This window comes from Sturnira hondurensis, unplaced genomic scaffold (assembly GCF_014824575.4).
Source record: "Sturnira hondurensis isolate 20B ecotype Veracruz unplaced genomic scaffold, ASM1482457v3 Scaffold0008196, whole genome shotgun sequence".
Lineage (NCBI taxonomy): Eukaryota > Metazoa > Chordata > Mammalia > Chiroptera > Phyllostomidae > Sturnira > Sturnira hondurensis.
In genome coordinates this window covers 17,049,466-17,064,670 of record NW_028080827.1, presented here as the reverse complement: position 1 = coordinate 17,064,670, position 15,205 = coordinate 17,049,466, and the positions used below count along the sequence as shown (strand labels likewise).

The following is a 15,205-nucleotide window of genomic DNA, read 5'->3' as shown; positions in this document are numbered from 1 at the left end:
TATCTCCCCTGGGTCATTTGTAACTAAGAACCTGGCTGGGACTAACTTTGATAGGATTCAGGCCTCCAGTGAGTGAAAATAGTATCCGATACTTTGGGCTGAACATTGCCTTCTCCTGTGGGTCATGTTAAAAATAAATATTCCTGCCCTGGCTGGTATGGCTCAGTAGATTGAGTGCCAGCCTGCAGACGGAGAAAGTGGCTGGTTCAGTTCCCTGAATTGCCAGCCAGGTCCCCCAGTTGGGGGCATGCAAGAGGCAACAGATCAATGCTTCTCTCGCACATGGATGTCTCTCTCTCTCTCTCTCTCTCTTCTCCCTCCTTTCCCCTCTCTAATAGATAAATGTTTCTATGAAATATATACATACTCCTGGCAGAATTTGGACATTCATCATTGACACTGGTTCCAGTATCCCTGTGGTTCTTGGACGGTATAACAGTAGGAAGATAGGATCTGCTCTGCCTAACAACTTTGAAATTGTAGCTTTGTAATTCTGTTCTACTAATGAGGAACATCTATAGAGACAGAAGGTATAGCCATGATGTGCTATATAAACTCAAAAGGGCATATATTGGCCACAAAAACAGCTGCCAATCTGGACATGATCGGCTGGTTGTGTTTTTTTCTATCACATTCAGTTGCTACTTAATGACTTCCCTCTCCATCCCCACTGGTAGGCGAGAGCAGAAAAAACGTTTAAGATCCTTATGAGAGAAAAGCTTCATATTGAGAACATGTTATCCATCAAGCTTGTTTTTTAATTCTTTCAGAAGTGGTAGCATGGGTGGGGAATGCTGTTTTTATGCCATTTTAGAATTTGTTCCTCATGTTGAGATGACTACTTTGAAAACAGTTTGGTAAACATTTTTCTCAGTGGCTTCAGTAGTGGAAGACTTGTGATCAGAGAAGGCTTGGCAGACCCAAAGAATGAAGGGGAGGAGAATTGTTTGGACAATTGTATTTGTCAGTGCAACAGTTTTATCTAGAATAACCTCCACCTGATTGAGGTGGTCTGGATTAAGGTGCAAAGATTAAAAATAGCCAATGTCATTTGTGTTAGGTGCGAACTGTCTGTTGAGGCCCTGCAGCCAGCATGCAGTGACTTCAGTGCAAGGAAGGACAAGTTAATGCCAGTGGCTATGTATAACCCTAAGCTTAGGTCAGCACCTTATGCAGAGCCCAAACTTAAGTTTAGCTATAGAAAGAGCCATGCTTACCTATAATATGAGCTGTGAAGACCAGAAATTTCTGTTAACCTTTAAAAGTTAATGTTTACAATGTTTAATAATGCATAGGTCCATATTTTGGAAGAATTTACTTTGGGATGTAAGACTTACACTACTGAAGTAGGTATGTTGTAGACTGGAACACCAAGTGTGTGTGAAGACCTGGAATAGTTCTGTGAGGGCACCTAACAGCTACCCAGACTTTTCTGAAGCTTTCTAGAACAGGGAGACGAAACCTCAGGCCATTGCACATATTATTTCCCATGTCGGTGCTGATGGGATGTTGTCTCAGTATCACAACCATTATTTGTCGATCACTTAGCCGTGCAGCAGCATTGGGGGAGCTATATCCAAAATAAGTGCAACATAGTGTGGTTGCCCACTCACACACACACGATGTAGTTACTTGGGAAAACAGGTAAAGGAAAGTTGAAAACTAGAGTATTCAATAGAGCGTGCACTCATTCTGCGGTAAGCACAGTAAGATTACAGAAGGGAAGGGAAAGGTAAAATAGGGATTAAGTCACAAAGTGGGTTTTTAAGCAAGTTTTTCGACAAGTACAGGGGCTGTATAAGGTCATAGTCTGGGTGAGCATAAACGCGCCCTGAGTTTTTGGAAACTACCACACTTAAACTCAACTTGGTGCTTGACTGGCCCAATAAGGTCAATGGTGAACATCTGCCCCTACCCAAGCACTTCCTAACATAAAGCGACTGCCACTACCCTCCGAAAGTCTTCCGCTTCCGTACAGGCAGGGAGGGCCAAGTGATGTGCCGCTCTGCATGCTGGGTTTTGTAGTTTCAGAAACCCAATCCCTGCGCTCTTTGAGGAGCACTACCTTCTGCGATCTTTTTCCTGTGGGTGGGCATTTCGGGAGCCGGAGAGCCAATGAAGCCGCAGTAACGTGGCAGCCACCCACGAGCCCGCGTCTTCGCCCGCCCGGTAGGCGAGTCGGGCTCCGCCCCCCAGGGGGACCTACTATCTGTCGCCGATCCACAGGGGGGAAATGAAGCCAACCTCCTTTCAGGAGGCCTTCAGGAGCCACGGTCCCCCCCCCACGGCCTCTCTCGATGGCGGCGCCTCTGCTCACTTTGTCGTGCCCCCACCTTCTTCCGGCCCTTGGCTCCCCGGACCCGTTTTGCTTCTCCTGGTGGATGCTGCGCCTTTCAGAGCGGAATATGAAGGTTCTTTTCGCCGCTGCCTTGATCGTGGGCTCCGTTTTCTTTCTTCTATTGCCAGGACCCTCTACGGCCGATGAAAAGAAGAAGGGACCCAAAGTCACCGTCAAGGTCCGGCCTGCGTTCTCGAGACCTGTCTAGCAAGGCCCCCCCGTCCGCTGCCTGGGGTTGGCCTGGGCGTCCTCGGATTTGGCTGAGCCCCTCCCTAGTGTCCCGGCTGTGGCCTCGTGGTGCCTGGATCATCTTCCCCCATTCAGATCACAGAATGACCCGGATCCTGCCCGAAATCCCTGCCCTGACCCAGGAGTCGGCCCCTGGGTTTGCCCAGCTGGTCCCTGCTCTGTCAGCCTCAGAGAAGCCTATTTGCAAATACCTTGCAGTGCTGGCGAAACGGTGAAAAATCACGAATGCCAAATTGTGTATTCTTTCTGTACTTAGGTCACATTTTAGCCACTTCCGATTACAAAGCGCAGCAGTATAGTTTAAACTTGCGTGGTGTTTTTTAAAATGTGAATTTGTAGAGCCTAGGCCCATTATTTATCTAGAGCGGAGGTTCTTCCCCTGTCGTCTAAGGAGAGTGTAAACATTTTCTGGGGAATGGGTCTGGAATTTCCATTAGATTCTCATAGGGTTTTTGTCGCCACCAATATCAGATTCGGAGACACTACTCTTAGAATAATGCTCTGTTTTTCTCTGCCATCCTTGGGGTAGCTTCTTGGGCCCTCCTTTCCCTGGCAAGAACCCTCTAAAGAGGCTGAGTTTAGAATGCTCTTTTTTCCTCAGGTGTACTTCGACCTGCGAATTGGAGATGAAGATATAGGCCGGGTGGTCATAGGTCTCTTTGGAAAGACAGTTCCAAAAACAGTGGATAATTTTGTGGCCTTAGCTACAGGAGAGGTAAGTGGCTTGAGCAGAGGTAGGCCAATTCAAACCACGTGAAGTTGGCAAGTAGGGCTGGCAGCAGACAACACAGGGCATGGCCCGCCCTCAGCAGTGGCCACCAGCACTGACAGACTGCCCTGTTGGCAAGGGGACCCCAGTGTCATATCTTTTTCTGTTTTTGCCATTCATGTCGTCAGTGGGATCAAAGGCTCCTGTGTGTGCATCACTGTGGGTAGAGCTGGCACAGTCCCCCAGATGTGGCTTCTCTCCTTAGGACCCCAGCCCTTTCAGGCAGACTGACTCTAGGAGGGCAGAGAGAAGCCAGAGAGAACTCAAAGACTTGGGACCAGGGCTGTTTTCAGTGGGCGGGTAACTTACCCAGCATCCCAAAACTGCCTGTGGAATATACCCTCACCAGAAGCCAGCCCCACAGAAGGAACTGGGGGTATGGGATCTAGGGATCTAGAAGCAGCGCACAAGGGCAGCGGTCCCCCCCTATCTGGCCAGGTGGCCCTCATCCTAGCCTCTTTGACTGGCTCGCCCTCGCTGGAGTCAGGACAAGGTCAGAGCTCGATGACCCAGTCACCAGTCAGGCAGGGATAGTGACAGTGGGGGTTGTGAGGGCAGGGTTCACCCCTGCCCTAGGCTCAACCCACCCCCATGAGGGGGGCACTGTGGTGGGAGGAAACACCTTCCACATTTGTTCCCTCGCAGTGGGCAGGGCAGCTAGAGGTGGAGCAGCAGGAGGGACATTCCCTGGAAACAGTCACGGGGGAGCCTGGGGCCACCAAATAATGAGGTGGTGGTATGCCCGGGTGGTGAACCACATCCTCGTAGGCTGGGGGTTGAAGGCGCTGAGGAGGCTAAGGTCAAGCAGTGAACCGGTAGGAACAGGGCTGGCCCCATGGTATGGCCGGCGGTAGGCCAGCAAGTGGATCTCACACTGCCACTGCTGTTGCTGCAGCTCGTCAATGACATAAGCAGTAACAGCAGCTAAAGAGGACAAGGACAATCCAGAGCAGCCAGAACCACCAGAGTGCAGAGTAGGGCAGCAGCTGGTCTCCCCGCAGCAGTGACCCCTCTCACGGGGCATGGCTGGTTGTTCACTCCTGGGCCAAGCTCTCCCAAGTTGCTTTTGTGGTACCCAAAGTACCCCCCAGGCCATTCTCACGGCTGGCGCAGCCAGGCCTCCACCTACAGCGCCCTGAAAACCATAGCCTCCTGTACTGCCAGCTACCCGCACCTGCCCACTCTGCCGTGATCCCTGTGCAGCCGCCCTTCGCTGTCGCCACCTTGAGTCTGCAGGCAGAGCTCCCACCTGGGCAGTATTATCATATCTTGGGTTTTTTAAACTGAATCCAGAAATTTAGATTTTTCTTTTTGAGAAAATTTATATTTCAGACATTGCAATAACCGAAGAAAGCATGTCTGTGGAGACTAGTCCGTGGTGTCTGCATCAGAGCTTTCTTTTAAGGGCAAGGGGCCCAGAGTTTCCCGGGTTTTAAAGAGACAACAGGGCCCTGTTTTACGAAAGTTTATATTCCAAGTGTTCATTGGGTTAAGCAATTAACCTTTTTTTTTTTTTTTTTTTTTACGATTTTACTTATTTTTAGTAAGGGAGAGAAATATCAGCGTGTGGTTGCCTCTCAAGCATCCCCTACTGGGAACCTGGCCCGTAACTCAGCTATGTCCCTTGACTGGGAATCGAACCAGCAACCCTTTGGTTCGCAGGCTGGCACTCAATCCACTGAGCCACATCAGTCAAGGCTGCATCTGTTCTTATGACTAAGAAAAACTGAGCAAGAAAAGGCAGAGGGGTTATGTACGGTAGAATTATAGAGAGTCCTGGGATTGTGTAAAGGTAAAAGAATGTGCAGTCTAGCCTTTCCTGGACCCTCGTGCTCCTATCCTNAACCTGGCCCGTAACTCAGCTATGTCCCTTGACTGTGAATTGAACCAGCAACCCTTTGGTTCGCAGGCTGGCACTCAATCCACTGAGCCACATCAGTCAAGGCTGCATCTGTTCTTATGACTAAGAAAAACTGAGCAAGAAAAGGCAGAGGGGTTATGTACGGTAGAATTATAGAGAGTCCTGGGATTGTGTAAAGGTAAAAGAATGTGCAGTCTAGCCTTTCCTGGACCCTCGTGCTCCTATCCTGGCCTGTGGTCACTGCTCACTCTGCATGGTGAACGATGGCACTGGCCTGCCATGATGTCTCTCCCGTGAGCAGGTGTTGTGTGCCAGGTTCCTACAGGGCCTGTTTAATGTCTGCCTGGTGCCTTGTGCCACCTCCTCACCTTCTCACCCCTCTTTCTAGAAAGGATTTGGCTACAAAAACAGCAAATTCCATCGTGTGATCAAGGACTTCATGATCCAGGGTGGAGACTTCACTCGGGGAGATGGCACTGGAGGTAACTCAGGCCCTCTGGCGGAGGGGTCTGTCAGTGCAGGTGGGGGGCTGGGCTCCGTTGGGTAGACAGGCCTCTTCCTCAGCTCTGGAGGCAGGCCTATCATCTGCGTGGAGACCAGCTGCCACCTTCTTAGTACACGGAGCCCAGGACTAAGAGGAGGGAGTAATGGGGGTCAGGTGGACATGAGAGGATTCACCCAGCTGGCAGACTTGCTGGGCCAGGCCTGCAGCCCTGGTGACTTCTTGCAGTACCTCATGGCGGAAGGGGGGCAGAGTGAAGCACATGGGTAGCTGATTCCAGGTCAGGCGTGCAATGCCTATGTGGGCGACCGTGGAAGCCCCAGTGGGGGTGGGAGAAGTTGCTTTTCTCGGTAATCTCCCACGAGAGGCCACTTGGCCAGAGCTGACCAAGTCTCCCCTCTGCATTACTTGTGAACATAGGACAGGCAGGCAGCCACCCTGGACTAACCCACAGGCCTCCCCATGCTTGGGTGTGTAGCCTGCTCTTCCCTCGACTACACCTGCAGCTCCCGCATTGATGAGTTCTTACTGGGCCGGGCTCTGGCGGATGCTGAGGACACAACCACCAGTGGTGGGGCGACTCCCTTTCACTCTGCTCCCTGAACACTCGCATCGGCTGTGCTAAAGCCTCTAGGACTCGGGCTCTGCCCTCCTGTGATCACGTGGGTGGGCTGAACTAGGAGGAAACACTAGGCAGGCATCATACGATGCACGACGCAAGTAGTGGCAGCGGCAGTGGCAGTGGAGGAGGAAGGCACAGCAGACACGACCCAAAGCACGGTGGTCGTGGAGGCAGACACAGCCGGGTGTGGCCTGGTGTCTGCCACCCTCTTGCTTTGTGAACTTGCAAGTGAGTCTTTTAGGCCTGTCCTCCTGTATAAAGAGTGGTCAGAGCCACAGGTGCTGTGAGGGTAGGGTGAGACCTTGACTGGCAGGTCAAGTGCGTGCTGAGTGAGGTCAGCTGTTGCCAAGGGCTGACAAGCAGAGGAATGGCATGGGGCCAAGGTGCTCGGAAACGGCCTGGCCAGTGTGAGGAGAGATTTGAGCGGGGTCCTGGCTGGGGGAGTGGGAACGGCCAGAGAAGAGGCACGATGGTGATGTGAGCCCCACTGTTCTGCGGCGGGAACTTGGCCACAGTGGGGTCGGGGGAACAGAGTGCGCTGCTTTGTCCTACATGGAGTGAGGGTCCTGTAAAAACTGGGAGGGAAGACCCAGCCACAAAGAAGTTTGAAGAAAAATAATTCGGTGGCAAGATTCAGGATGTGGAAGCAGGCAGGCAGACCAGTGAAGGGACCGGTGTAGCTGTGCCTGGGTAGGGTGATGGGGGCTGGAGCCCCAGGACTAGACGGCCTGGTGGGAAAGAGCAGAGATGTGAGGGCCAGACCCCCTTGGTTGGAGTTGCAGCCTGGCTGCTTCCTCGCTGGGGTCCCTCTAACCTCTCTGTGCCTCAGTTTCTTCGTCTTTGAAGTAGCTCCTGCCCCATCGGGTGGGGTTTCTTGTGTGTAGGGTGTCAGGTGCTGTCACCGCTTTGAGCAGCAGCCCTTACTGCCGTGGGGGCAACAGGAATGGCAAGGAAGAAAGAGCACGTGACCAGGGTGGGGGCCACAGTGTCACGGGAGTGCTGGTGGAGGAGCAGCTGAGGTCCATTGGGAGGCATGACGATGTATGTGGAGTTTAACCTGAAGCACCATCCCTTTAAGTTTGGAGCTCCTTGCCGTCTTGCTTGGGACAGTGACTGGAGCCAACGATGTGGATTTGGGGATTGTCTGGGTGTCGGTAATAAAACCCTGCAGCAGGTTGAGATTTACAGAGATTCTCACACGGAGAGGATCAGTCGGCAGCCAGCCAGGAGCCGGTGCACGGCGGTGGGACAGATTGGTGTCTTCCAGTGTGGGATTGAGAAGGGGGCACATGCCGGGACCCCCTACCAGCCAGAGTCTAGAAATTCTTGGTTTTCAGTGTTTCCCCACTTGCTTCTGTCGAGGACAGAAGCCCGTCCCTGATTAGCGTCAGTCTAGGAAACTTCCCAACCTGGTTCTGCTCTGTGCAACCGAAGGGTGAAACTAAGTGTACTAATGGGGGAGAAAAGGTTTTAGAAGGTGTCTAGTAAAACAAAATGAAAATTAATTCTTCATTGCTGGGTTTCTCACGGCTGCCAGTTCACTAGTTCAGTGTTGATCTCTAGGAGACAGAAAGGAGGCAGTGTTTCCCTGTATGTCAGGGTCTCTGAAACTGTGTCTGCTCTTGGCTCCTTTTCCTGTACCCTGGCCCGGGCTCCCCCCTTATGGAGGGACACTGACACAGCTGCCATTCATTGTCACCTTTTATTTTCTGTTCATTCGTTGACAAGAAACCATTCTTGACTTTCCAGAACCCAAATGGCAGCTACCTCAGCATCTTTTGCTCTGAGGAAGCAAAGCTAGTCAGCCACAACATTCCTCCTTTCTAGAGGGTTCTTACCCCTTCCCCCACCCCTGCATCCTACACAGCACCTCTCTCCACCAAAATCCCTCAGAGACAGGCTTCTTGGGCCTTCGCCAACACCGGTCTTTAGTATGTGCCTTATTTAAAAGCCATAAACTATGTTCTCCAAGTAACCCATCACATGAGTTGTTCCCTGAAGCAGCCCAGCCTGTCAGCACAGTCTGGCCCCAAAGGCCAGAGCGGAGGACAGGAACAGCCCATAAGCCCATGCACTCCGCTTGAGCCTGGGCTGCCACAGGGCAGGCTGAGACCCTGGTACCCTCAGGTCAAAGATCAGCGTGGTCTATGCCAGCCCAGTTCCCCTGACCTGCTCTGTGCATTCCCAGGTAAGAGCATCTACGGTGAGCGCTTCCCCGATGAGAACTTCAAGCTAAAACACTATGGGCCCGGCTGGGTGAGCATGGCCAACGCTGGCAAAGACACCAATGGTTCCCAGTTCTTTATCACGACAGTCAAGACATCCTGGCTGGATGGCAAGCATGTAGTGTTTGGCAAAGTTCTGGAGGGCATGGTGAGTTTCGGAGATGGGGGTTCAACCTTGGCAACCATTACCGGGGATGTGACAGACCTTGGGGGCCAGGGCCCCCTGTATTTTATCCCTTTCCCATAAGGGAGCCCACAGATTCAGACCATTGTTCATGTCTGCAAACCTGGGGGGGGACTTCAGAATACACAGCTGGCCTCTCTGTGTCCCCATGTCCTGCAGGCCCCCAGGCCCCAGGCAGAGGCCGGCCAGGCCTTGTTGAGGCCGCACCACTGTGGAGACCTCCGTTTTCTCCCTCAGAATGCAGTGTGNGTATTTTATCCCTTTCCCATAAGGGAGCCCACAGATTCAGACCATTGTTCATGTCTGCAAACCTGGGGGGGACTTCAGAATACACAGCTGGCCTCTCTGTGTCCCCATGTCCTGCAGGCCCCCAGGCCCCAGGCAGAGGCCGGCCAGGCCTTGTTGAGGCCGCACCACTGTGGAGACCTCCGTTTTCTCCCTCAGAATGCAGTGTGTTGCACAGCACCTGAGGTGTACAGGGCACTTGGTACCCACTTCCCAGCCACCCTCTTCCTCCTTCTCACCCTTTGCCCAATCTGGGTTATACTTCAGAGCATCAAACTGCTGCATCCTCTACTCACAGCTGGGTTTTCACTGCTCTGGACTGGCACCTGGCTGTGATTCTGTTAGGATATTGGTGCCTCAGGGTTTGTAGGCTGTTTGTCCTGTGGGGATCTCAGCCCCCCCCCCGCCCCCCGGCCATGTGCTGGGGCCTGTCTGCTGTGAGTGGTGGACTCCTGACCCACCGTGCCTCCTTGTTTGTGCCTTCCCTTCCCAGGAGGTGGTGCGGAAGGTGGAGAGCACCAAGACAGATGGGCGAGACAAGCCCCTGAAGGATGTGATTGTTGCAGACTGTGGAAAGATCGAGGTGGAAAAGCCCTTCGCCATTGCCAAGGAGTAGGCCCCAGGGACCTCTTCCCTCTGAGCAACTGTTTGGCCCCGTTGCCCTCTCTTGGGGGGGTGAAGCCAGCCCACCACAGGGCTCCAAGCCTCGATGGCCCTGGCGCTGATATCTGACAGAGTGGACCCCGCCCCTCACATTCCACAGGGCCAGTTTTGTAACAGACTCCTACCAACACTGACCAATTAAAAAAAAGGTGGTATTTTTTAAAAATATGTAACCTGTGTATGTACCAGGTTTTTGGGCCTGCAACACCTCTGCCCAAGTCTACAGGGATGCCTGTGGCAGCAGGCGATCGTCCTTTTCTTGGGCTCTGGCCTGAACCCTCTGAAGGCGCTACTCACAAACTGTCCAGCTTTTGCTTGCTTCTAAATTGCCAGCTATTATGCCTCACTTTGCTTGCCCCCTGCTGGTGTAGTTGAAGAAATACACCTGTGCCTTTTTGTGGCCTGCCCCTAAATTAACTCTTCCCTTTATCCTTATCCTCTGTTGTCCCTGCCCTGGCCTCAGGGCTGTAAGCCTGCAGGACTGTCATCCCAGCTACTAGTGCTGACCCCGGGGTGGGTCAGACCTGAGTCCAGGCCAAGGAGGACCCAACCCATGTCTCTTATGGGGTGCACAAGACTGAGGCATGTGACTGTCCTGGCAGGTAGTCCAAAGGCCTCTGGGCTGGTCAGGGCATCGGTGGCCATGGTGCAGGAAGACTGGGAGCCTCTGGGTGGGCATCCACTGAGCTGGTGCAGAAGCCGTAGAAGCCCTGGAGCACGCCATTTACCACGACATTGGGCAGAGGCTCTGGGGTGGGAGGGAAACCAGAGGAAGGGGAAGAGGTGGTGTGGGATGGCCCTGGCCTCAGGCTTGCAGCTCCCTGAGGCCCTCCCTCTACTGAGGCACAGGAGCAGCAGAACAGGTGTGGTCCCAAAGGAGGGCAGTAGGAGGGACACAGTGCCTAGGGATCCTGGAAGCTGAGAAATGGCAGGTTCACCCCCACTCCCATCCTGCTCGCTGGGCCCTAAATGTGGGTTATAGGTCAGGCACGCCCTCACCTGGGGATGAGATGCAGCTGTAGGGATCCCTGCAGAAGCCGATGACAGGCTGATGGTGCAGCTGCAAGCTAGGAGGAAAAGGGTGGAGCAGTGAGGGTGAGGTGGGGCAAAGTCTCCTATTGGGTAGAGACTAGGAACTGAGATGATAACAACCCACCAGGAAAAATGAGCGGGCATTGGTCTTGGGGGGAGGGGTCACCAACAGGAAAACCTGGACCAGTAGGAGGGGTAAGAAAAACTGCAGACCACCCTCCTGGCCTATGGCCACCAGGGGGCAGCAGGTGCACGAAGGGGCTTTAACTTGCCTGCTGTCATTAGGCAGGAACTCCCCCAGGGCTCTGAAAAAAAGAAAGAATGTGAGCTACTTGGGGGTGCCCAGGGGAGCATGAGGAAAGGGTGGAGACACGGAAGACCAGAACTTCACCTCCCAGGGGGCCACTGCTTCTATTTGTAACGAGCTTAGTTCCGGAGGTGGTTGGGGTAGCCACAGCTATACAAACAGCCCCTCCACCAGGGTCAGGAAAGCTGACGAGGGTGGTCATGTCTCAAGGTGAAAGAACCAGGCTCAGGTCGGGCAGATGTGAAAGCAACAGGGCTGAAACCTTCACCTGCTTGCTGCAGAGTCCCTTCTCCCCAACACTGGGTTCCCTTTCATGCCCAGCCATGGCCCCTAGAGGTGCTCACCCCCAGCTGCTGGCTTTGGGATCTGTGGGGAAGTGCCGAAGATTCAGGAATTCCAGGAGCTCCTTGGGAACATCGGGGTTCAGGTACAAGACGCCCTGCAGAGGAGGACAGGGGAAGCCCGTATCAGACCCAGCTATGTGATGCACAGAGCCCAGGGCAAGATGAAAACACAGGGGCCTGCCAAAATGAATACAAAGTTCAAGAGCACTGGGTACGTGCCCGGGAAGCTACCTGGCCTGTACTCTGGCATCGCTGTGTGGGGAGGAGGGAAAGGGTCCCTGCCCGACCCTGCCCGGCAGCCTCCTCATGAGGTCAGTGCAGGGATTCACCCTGGAGGGGGAAGGAACTAGCATCGAACTGGGGCCACTTGCTTGGGAACCAGAAGGCTGGTGGTCCCAGTTCAATGAAAGTTAAATGCAATCGAATTGAATTAATTCTGAAATTACTGTTTGGAAAAATTAAGGCTTAGGGTAGGAAAAGTCATGCCCACGACTTGCATCCCACTTCACCCCATGGCCCCACACCTCTCTGGGTCACACCTCTAGTCCAGCAGGCTGGTGGGGGGTGGGGCGGGCAGCAGCAGAGGGAGACCCATGCCCACCTGGATATAGGCCTCCAAGCCCTGCCGTCGGTGCTCCAATCCTCTCACCCTCCAGTTGGGCAGGCGTTTCGAGGGGAATTCGGGCACTTTGTACAGTTTCTTGATCTGCCAGGAGGTTACCATGGTGCGATCACAGTGTCCCGACTGAGCCCTTAAGTTCACTTCACCCTAGTAAGTGCCCTCCCCTGTCTCCCCACCCCGCCCCTCGCCACCCCCAAACTTAAGGCTCTGCTCTAGGACCGACCGGGCGAGTGTGGCTGGGGCAGGGGCAAGAGGCCTCAACAGCCGCAGACGCCCGAGGGTGAGCCTGCAGCGCAGGGTCTTGGACAGAACCGGCTGAGACCTGCCCCTCCGTGTCCACCTCGCAGCCCGTAGAGACGTCAGTGCCCAAGACCTGAGCCCTCCAGGGCCTCAGGTGATTACGAGGGAGACAGGGGCGGGGGCCGCAGCTCGTCTGCCGCCTCCCAGTCTGGTCCGGAGCCCGGCCGGGGTCGGTCGGTCGGTCAGTCGGTCTGGGGCGCCGCCTCACCCGCTTGTGCAGCGCGTGGAACTCGCTGTAGCGCCTCGGCACGGTGTGTCTGCGCCCGCGGTACTGCACCTCCACTCGGAACACCTGCCGGGCGGGCGCGGGCAGACGGGTGCGCGTGAGGCCGGGCGCCGGGCGACCGCACACCCTCCCGCGCTTAAAGGCACAAACCGGCCTCGGAGCGCCGCCACTCCCCGGAGACCCCGCCGCGTTCCCCGGGCTCTCCCGAGCGGGGCCGGGCGGACCGGCCCTCCACTCCGCGCAGTCCCTCAAGAGCCTGGACCGCCGTCCCCAGGGCTGGCAAGTCCAAGCGTCCCGCGACCCTCGGCAGACTGTCCCCCGACGGCCTGGCCCAGGAAGAGGGGCCCCCACTACGCTCGGCGCGGAGAAATCCCGCGGGTCCCCGCGCCCCTTCACATCCATTGCCCCCACTCACCATGTGGCCTTTCTCGGGGCTCTGCCTGGGCGCCTCGGCCTCCGGCCCCACGGACGGGACGTGAACTTGCAGCATCCGCGCTCCAGCCTTTCGCCCCTCCTCGCGCGAAGATCGCAGCCGTAATTCCCCCCGTGAGGCGCCGAGTCCGCGGCCGGCTGGCCCCGCCCGGCCCCAGATGGCCCCGCCCCGGGGCGTTCCCTCGGGCGCCGGGTCTTGCCGGGGGCAGATTAGGTCCCAGCAGGGAATCGCCCACCACCCCTCCCCCCCACCGCCCCAGGAGCTGCTGCTGCGAGGCCGGGGGACGCCCTTTGGCGGAGAGGTGTGCATTTGTCAACATTCGCTTTGGGGGCCTCACACCCATTCCTGGGACCAGGTTGTCCCCAACCCCTTTCCCTCCACCTTCAACCTGGACCCCGTGACAGCGGCCACGCTTCGATCCCATCTGGTTTTGATATCCCCCGACCCCCGCATCCACAAGCCCATCCGCCCATTCATCCATTCATTCATTGTTTCATTTTGGTGTGTGTGCGTTCGTGGGTGTTTCTCTCTGTGTGTTCCTCTCTGTGTGTTCGTGTGTTTGTTTAATCCATTCAACCTGCTTCAGGCCCAGTTTGCTGGGAAGAGGCAGTTTAGGGACCTAGGCTCTGCTTTGGGGGTCAAACAGCTTGGATTTCCCCAAACTGCATAGACCTGTGCTCATCTGTAAAATTAGAATAATATGCCTCCCCCGGGATAGTGTATGAAAATTGATCCCCCGTTAAGCCCGTGGCAGAGTCGGTGTTGAGAAATGGTCGCCTGTGGGTTTCTCCTGGAGGCGTAGATGAGCAGTGTGGGTGTACAGGGCAAAAGACAGGGAAGAGGGTCTGTGCGAGGTGGTACTAGGCTGCTCTTGCCCGCCCCTCTGGGCAGGGTCTTCCTGGGTGTGCGGCAGGATTTCATCCATAGCTCTCTCACTGCCTGTGCTAGAAAGGGTCTCTGTTCCTCCCCACTCTCAGCCTCCCACCCCTCAGTCATTCCGCAGAGTCCACTCCACTGACTTCCCCCCAAAGGCCTGGGTGCGTGGTGGAGGGAGAGGAGGCCCAGTCTGCAAGAGCTCACACCTAGCAGGAGGCCTGTGGTGGAAAGGAGGAAGTGGAGTACCTGTCTCGGGGTGAGGCTGGGGGACGACTGACTCGCTCCACCCTGTGGGCACAGAGGTGCTTCCTAGCTGAGCAGAAACCCTCTGTTCCCAGCTCTGCTCTTTACAGAGGCTGAGAGATGAACCCCAAGGGAAAAAAGCAAGGCTCACCAACAGTATTTTTCACACTTTCCCCCCAAATTCCAATCTCACAAGGGCCCTAGAATCAAGAAGCTGAAACTCCCTGGAAGGGAAACGACCCACCACGAGGAGAAGTGCTGGGGTTTCATTTCCTGCCTTACACACTAGGGCCCCCATCATTCAGGGACCCTGCCCTGCTTGTCCTGCTGTCCAGGAGTCCCCTCCTGGGACCTCCCCAACTTCTACACTTCTTGGTTGTCTGTCCTAGTGATTTTACCCCTCTGCCTGTATATCTACCACCTAGAAAACTGCTAGTCTCCAAATGAATCACTCTGTTTTTGAGGGCCTCCCTCCATACAAAGTCCATTCCCCACCGAGCAGCGCTGGCTGTCACCAAGGCACCTGCTTAAAACCTGGGCACCAGGCTCCAGACACACAGACTTTCTTCCAGTTCCCCAGACCCGATGAGCTCTTCTTTCCTGCCTCAGGGCCTTTGTACTGACTCTTCCTGTGATGGATTTAGCCTAACACTTCCAGTTCTTAGCCTAAAACTCACCTCTTCAAAGAGGCCTTCCTTCCTTCCTAATCACCTTAGCATGTCACCTTGTCAATTCCCAAACGCAGTTACTGTTTATCAGGCATCTCCCTGGGTTCCGGGACTCTGCCCCAGACTCAGCGCCATCAGGCCAGGGACCTGGTCTGTCTTGCCAGTAGTTGCCGCCATGGTGCCAGGTATGAAGCAGATGCTCAAAAAACACTTGTCTGGAAGACCGTGTGAATGCATGGGGGAAGTGGGGTGTTGGGGAAAGGCCTGGGAGAGAGGCAGGAAGGCAGCAGGGGTTACCAGCGTTCTGGAGGGGAGGCAAGCAAAGGCATAACTACAGGAATGCTCTTCACACCTTCAGTGTCGGGCCCCTCTCCCCTCTCTTTCTCTCTTTAGATGGTGTGTTGTCCACCTCGATATTTGCTTAATTTTCCAGTGTTCCTGAGAAGCTGCATATCA

The 15,205-nt window shown here is 54.9% G+C and overlaps 2 protein-coding genes and 1 pseudogene across 4 annotated transcripts; 1 reads left to right on the top strand and 2 right to left on the bottom strand.

The window, feature by feature from the left end:
- Positions 1–2,282: 2,282 nt before the first annotated feature.
- On the top strand, positions 2,283–9,846 carry PPIB (peptidylprolyl isomerase B). Its single transcript, XM_037054102.1, has 5 exons — positions 2,283–2,516; positions 3,189–3,302; positions 5,606–5,699; positions 8,530–8,714; positions 9,529–9,846. The coding sequence occupies exons 1-5, from the start codon at positions 2,298–2,300 to the stop codon at positions 9,649–9,651; spliced, it is 735 nt and encodes a 244-aa protein (XP_036909997.1). The 5' UTR covers positions 2,283–2,297; the 3' UTR covers positions 9,652–9,846.
- Positions 3,662–4,622, bottom strand: LOC118992466 (WW domain-binding protein 1-like; annotated as a pseudogene).
- Positions 9,609–13,079, bottom strand: SNX22 (sorting nexin 22). 3 transcript variants are annotated; one of them, XM_037054103.1, is made up of 7 exons: positions 12,945–13,079; positions 12,512–12,595; positions 11,983–12,087; positions 11,382–11,476; positions 11,003–11,035; positions 10,698–10,765; positions 9,609–10,446 (listed from the first exon to the last, which is right to left on the bottom strand). In XM_037054103.1, the coding sequence occupies exons 1-7, from the start codon at positions 13,017–13,019 to the stop codon at positions 10,325–10,327; spliced, it is 582 nt and encodes a 193-aa protein (XP_036909998.1). In that variant the 5' UTR covers positions 13,020–13,079; the 3' UTR covers positions 9,609–10,324. The 3 variants fall into 3 exon arrangements, with proteins under 3 accessions (XP_036909998.1, XP_036909999.1, XP_036910000.1); XM_037054104.1 differs by lacking the exon at positions 11,003–11,035; XM_037054105.1 differs by lacking the exon at positions 12,512–12,595.
- Positions 13,080–15,205: the final 2,126 nt, after the last annotated feature.